The sequence below is a fragment of the Anas acuta genome, chromosome 16, assembly GCF_963932015.1.
Source record: "Anas acuta chromosome 16, bAnaAcu1.1, whole genome shotgun sequence".
Taxonomy (NCBI): Eukaryota; Metazoa; Chordata; class Aves; order Anseriformes; family Anatidae; genus Anas; species Anas acuta.
This window is the reverse complement of record NC_088994.1, coordinates 8,726,684-8,732,914: the sequence shown is the minus strand read 5'-3', so window position 1 is coordinate 8,732,914 and position 6,231 is coordinate 8,726,684. Positions and strand designations below refer to the sequence as shown.

General features: G+C 44.6%; 1 protein-coding gene across 1 annotated transcript in view; it reads left to right on the top strand.

The window, feature by feature from the left end:
• Positions 1–863: 863 nt before the first annotated feature.
• Positions 864–6,231, top strand: part of KCNG1 (potassium voltage-gated channel modifier subfamily G member 1) — a 9,616-nt gene continuing 4,248 nt past the window's right edge. The window contains 5 exon segments of the mRNA XM_068700524.1: positions 864–4,288; positions 5,613–5,905; positions 5,908–6,072; positions 6,075–6,116; positions 6,119–6,229. Coding sequence (XP_068556625.1) covers positions 5,659–5,905; positions 5,908–6,072; positions 6,075–6,116; positions 6,119–6,229 — 565 coding nt within the window. The 5' untranslated portion in view covers positions 864–4,288; positions 5,613–5,658.

Below are 6,231 nucleotides of genomic sequence, written 5' to 3'. Positions count from 1 at the left end.
TGTCCGCCCGCCCTCCACCCTGCCACCCCGCCCCGGTGCCAGGCACGACCCCAGCGGGCTGCCCCCTTTCCCCGGCGAGCCCCTGGCCCCGCGGAGAAGCGGCTCCGTAGAGCGGGAGGTGCGGGCGAGCCCCTCCTGCCCCGGCCCCGCCGCCAGCTCGGGCGCGCCCCCGCGGGGCGGGCTCTGCGCGCCTTTTGCGCGGCTTTTGCGCGGGGGTGCCTCCGGGTGCGCCATGCGGAGCGCTCGGCACCGGGACCCTCGCCGGCTGCGGCCCGGGGAGCGGGGAGCTGGGCAGCGGCACCCGGGGCTGCGGCCGCCCCCATGCCGCGGGGCCGCCCCCCGCCGCCCGGCACCAGGCAAGTTTGCGGGGAACTTTTCCGCCGGGGTTGCGGGCACCGGGAGGCACAGCCCGGCACGGCACGGCCCGGTGGGCTCCCCCCCGGCTCCAGGGCTCCCCCCCGGGGGTCGTGAGGGTCCCCGCAGGGGTTGCAGCAACAGGTCGGCTCCTGCGGCAGGGCTGGCAGAAGGAGCGGGCTGCCTCCGCTCCCCGCAGCGGGAGGCGCTCGGCTCCCGGCGGGGCCCTTCCCGGCTGCTCCCCGCCTTCTGCCGGCTGCGGGAGCCGCCTCGTCCTGCGGGCTGCGCTGGGGATGCTCCGCCAGCCCCGCCGCGGCTCCCGCTCGCTCCCGCCGAGCCCGGTGGCGGCACGGCGCGGTGCGGAGGCTGCCGGCTGAGATTTCCTCGTCCTGGGCTAATCTGAAGGTCTCTTGCAGAGTTCTCTTTGAAATACTCGAGATGGCTTTGCTACCGAGCTACTTAGGGACTCGCGGTCGTGGCAGCTAATAGGTAAAGTTAACTGGTCTTGATAAACATTGTATTTCTGGCAGGTTTTTTTTTTGTTTGTTTGAAAAGATTTGGGGGGGGGCAGAGACAACATTCGTAAAATATCTGCTCCATGACTACCTTCATTTCAATAGCAAAATACGGCTATATGCAAATAAATGCCAAATCCTTTACTTTATGACAAGATGTTTAAAAGACTGTTTTCAATATGACTTGCTAAAATTGCTTAACAAATATATTTCAGTGTGAGTGAACTACCGTAGTTATTGCCTGTAATGTATGTCCGAACATTCTCCTGGGGATACAAGTTATCTAGCAAAGTTATTTCACTTCTGAATGTTACCGGCAGAATAGGGCTCAGCCATATAAAACAAACCACCGGGTAACATTTGTCATCATTCAGTTTGTAGGATGTCACAAGATGCCCTAAAGCATAACACTGACCAGATCAAGGAGAGCAGCATGCAGATATGTTTGGCTTTTTGTGTTTGTGTGTTCTTTCAGGATGATTTTGGTTTATGCTATACATTGACCCCTGTAAGTTTTACTTCAATTTGGCTGGAGGTTCACTTTGCAAGCAAAGCTAAAGTTTGAGATTTGTTGTTGCTACCTAGAGAGCTGTGTGAGTACGGCTTGGTATTGCATGGGGGACCCTGCCAGTGGCGATACAGGATGGAAATCAGGTGTCAGAAGAGAGCTGCATTTAACACTGGCTATTTTAACTAAGAAAACTATAAAACACGGAAACTGCAAAGCCGTTTCTTACAGGATCCTTTCAGACAAGTCACTGTATTCACATTCACCCTGCACCGAAACTTTTTATTGCTAAATTTCAAAATGGTAAAAGGCAGCAGAGATCAGTTCCAGGCACTGGAATTGATAGAAGAGTCTAGAGGGGAGTTACGCATCTTCCTTGCATGCTTGTTATCACCCAGGCACAACTTTGAATTGTCTGCATCACAGAGCAGTATCAGGACTCCTTGCAGGAGCTCTGATTACATCAGAGATGCACTGCAGAATTCAAAATACTGCAGAGGATGCTGGAGGGGGGGAGAACAGAACTTGAAGTGGAATTTTAGCATGTTACTTTGGATTTTTATTTCTTTACCTCAGAAGGGCATCTTTAATAATTCTTTCCCCCATTGTCTAGGAGTCTGGCACCCTTCCTGAATTTGTGCAGAAAGTAAGGGCAGTACAGATTTCTAATTCAATTTCTTCACCAGACATAATGGATCAGAATATCATCTTGTGCAAGAGAGATTTTTAAAAAGATGTTATATCTTGATTCACATGCACAACACACCATTTAGAGTCACCAAGAGCTCTTGCCATGGGACAGTTAGTCTGTATTACTGTGGTTTCTAGAAGCCAGAACTACAATCAGGACTGTATAATGTGGTAGGAGTCAATTCTTGCCCTGGTAAGCTTACAAACAAAAGTAAAGAAGCTCAGAGAGAAGTGAGTTATCAAAAACAAGCACACAAGATGAGCAAGGGAGCTGGAAAGAACTGGACTCCACAAACTCCCAAGCATTCAAAGGGCAGAATGCTATTTCAGATGAGGATGGATTTTATCACTTGGCCCTACTTAACCAGAGCAGTTTTATCTGAAGGAGGATTTTACTGTTATAGCACATCCTTAAAGTTCATCTTGTTTAATTGTTGTGAAAATGGCGGCTGTAGGCTAATGTGTTTTTATATTCCAATAACGTACTTCTGAATGCATTTCTTACACCTATCCCCAATGTCATCAGTCTGCAATCCACAAGTAAAGCAGGTTGCTCTTTTTGCAAGCTGACTAACAAAAAAAAACTTTCTAATCATCAGATAGCTCCCTTCTTAAAGTAGTGCTGATCATCATTCCGAGAGGTGCCTTCCAATGAAGAAACATGCAAAGAAGCACATGGCTTTATTTTTCACCTTCCTCTTCTCCTTCAATTGAGACCATCTTTCCTATTGTCCCTTATTTTCTCCTATTCTTCCCTCTTAGATATGAAGCTTTGTGTATCGGAGGTAAAAAATCACATAAATAACACATGTACAGCATGAAATACCAAAGCTGCCTACGTGGAGTCTGTGGGCTTGCCAGTTCTGGTTATGGAAATAGAAGGAACCACCTTTTATAACTGCAGTCACTGTGTGTTACACAGGGGATTAATTTGTCCAATTTATTGTCTCGCACAGGTCGAGAAGCTGGAAGTGAAGAACGAAATTATTTTTTCTTTGCTCTGTTGTTTCACAGTTGATGCCTCAGGGTTACAGCGTGTGTCTGACACACACGAACATTTACATTTCCCTCTCCCCATTTCTTTCCATTGTGTCAACAATGGATGTGGTGGGAGATCAAACCAGTCACAGAGATGAGCTGCCTCCTCATTTTTCCTGGCTGAGATTCAGAGGATAAATTGTTGCTAACCAACATCATCTGGTATTACAGAAGGGAAACCGGTTAACTTAGCTCCCATTTATCCACAGTCTTCCATTAATCATGATCTTTATTCTCTTTAGGCAAGCCCAGCCTTAGACATAGTTGAGGCAGAGGGGAAAAAACTTGTTTCTAAAGAAAACAACAGCTACTCTTAAGGAGAAGGGTCCTACATAACCATACATGAGGTAGCTCCATTTTCCCACCTACAGCTTGAGCTCACAATGCAGCATTTCTGCAGATGGGCATGCTTTAGTAGACCAGCTCTTAGGTCACTAGGAGTGCTTCGTGTGATAGGACTGTAAGTCAGGGTAATTACAAGCTCAACTGCTCCTTGCTTGCACTGTTCAACATGCTCTAGCAAGCACTATGTGAGCCAGCTGTCATTCTCCTGAGATCCATTCATTTATCTGAGCCCTGCAGCTTTAGCAGTGGGCAGTGGCAGAGTGCCACTGTTTGTCGTGATGCTCCACTGATAATCCCAGCGTTGGCTGGAGTTCTCTAGACAGTGACTTTTTAGTACGATTGCATTTTGTGTAATGTTCGTTCAGAAAACAGGACTTGCAGATCAGTACGCCTTCACTTAGTCTTTCTTGAGACAACACACAAACTTAAATAATCTAGAAGTTTACTCGAGTTTATTATACCCTCCTTTTCTAAAACTCCTTTGGAAGTTTTAGAATTGCCCATTGCCTGCCATGGGGATTCCCAAGAGTTATAATTCTGGAGCAAAGACAGGGCCCCTCAGTGATACAAACAAGTATGTAATGATAAGGTACAGAAAGCTGAACATAATTAAGATTTTAGCAGAGAGTGGGTTAACCCTCCAAACAGCCAATCTCAAATCACTAGCAATAGCAACAGAGATCCCACTTTGGGATAGCAGCAAGATGACAAAGCTTACCTCTGCCAAAACAGCCAGAAAATGGAACCACAGCTCTCGAAAGGTCTGAATCACACCTTGTCCATTCTTGTATATTCCCATAGGCTTTCTTTTTCCACAGTCCTACCACAGGCCCTAAAGGTAAGTAAATGAATGATTTCTTTTTGTACTAAAGAGCATACACATTAAAAAAATCAAAACACATCACTCCATCCAAAGCTCAGTTGTAAGAGTATGTAAGGAACTGCTTCATTTAGAGTAATTCTGGGAAGTTTAGGAGCAGGACTGAGACAGTATTTTATTGAAAATATTTTCAGCCCCCATGCAGCAAAGAAAGCCTGTTGCTCTTAAACTGAAGTGCAGCTGTAGTAATGTGGTTTACAAACCCCAGATTCTGAAAACAACAGTTCTGTGCTTAAGGATTAAACACTGTGCATAAAGCTGTAGCTGACTGTGGGGATGGAAGACCTAGAAGCAGGGCTGTACAATTCTCCTGAGCAAGAGCAGACTTTCAGACTGACTTTTAAATTGCAGTGAATCAGGGAGGCAAAACCTTTTAACATTTCCAGTACCTGTTTTTTATACCAATTTGAGCTTTGTGGTCCATGCATTCCACAGACTTCATACCAGTTTTGTGTGAGCAGAATTTGAATCTGATTTTCAAAGTCATCTTAAGAATTTTTGGTTTCTTAGAATCACAGCTGGAGGTAGTCACCTTGGTTCTCAGCTACTACTCAATGTTAGAACAAAGACCTATTGTTGTGTTTAGGGTGCCAATTGTAATTGAAATAATATTCCAATTTTTGTGTAGAAACCATGTATTTATTAACAATCTTTTGTAAATGAGTCTTTAAAAGGGAGTTGCCATGTCATTAAATGTGTAAACTCTATACAAAGATTTTATGTGATCATCAATAGAAGTGTTTTTTCCAAATTGTTTCCATATGGCTTTTTAGAAATTAGTCTTATAGTAACCGTTTTTCAAAGTATTTAGTTAATTACAGCATAATTGACTTCTGTTTTTTTTTCCTATATACTTAATGCAAACTAAAATAATTAAGATTTTAATGTGTAATGTTAAATAAAAAGACATAATTTCCTTTTCTAAAAAATACACTTGAATTCTGTGTTCTTACGTGATACTATCATAATTTTGACACTTCCTTTCTGTAGCTGGAATATCCTGCCACATGCAGGAATTATTCCTGGTTTCCCTCTGTACCCACTGGAACTGAGACCTCAGCATTTGAGACAAAAGTTCCCAGTGTCAGTAAATGGAGTCAGTTCTACCTGACTAGACAAAAAGCCTCGCCAGAAAGCTTTTCTGACCATACTCAGCCACTGCTGATTTCTTTCCAATTATTTTATCAACCATAAATGTTTCTGAGCCTCAGTCACTGCATTTGTTCCAAACTCGAAAACAACCACTCACTCACTAAACCCATATATCTGTTTTTCGTTCCAGAAGACACTTGCAGAAGTAGCGAAGTGATGTGAAATTACCTTCCAAGATGACTCTTCTACCTGGAGAAAATTCTGATTATGACTATAGTGCCCTGAGCTGTGCTTCAGATACTTCTTTCAACCACACATTCTTTCCAGAAACAGAAACCCTTAAGGGAGTCTTTTACCAAAGAGCCAAGCTAATTCATCCTGAGGAGGATCTCCTGAAAGGGTTTCACCCTGATGATCGGAAGCATCATATTATTATAAACGTAGGGGGCATTAAGTATTTGCTCCCATGGACCACACTTGATGAATTCCATTAACACGTTTGGGACAGCTAAAATTCTGCAACAATTTTGATGACATTCTAAACATCTGTGATGATTACGATGTGACATGTAATGAATTCTTTTTCGACCGCAACCCAGGAGCATTCAGGACAATCCTGACCTTTTTGCGGGTTGGAAAACTTCGGCTCCTGCGGAGATGTGTGCATTGTCTTTCCAAGAGGAGCTGCTCTACTGGGAATTGAGGAAGATAACTTGGACTGGTGTTGTAAAAGGAGGTATCTGCAAAAAATGGAGGAGCTCACTGAAATAAATGAACGGGAGGATGACCTTATAGAAAATGAAACAGGT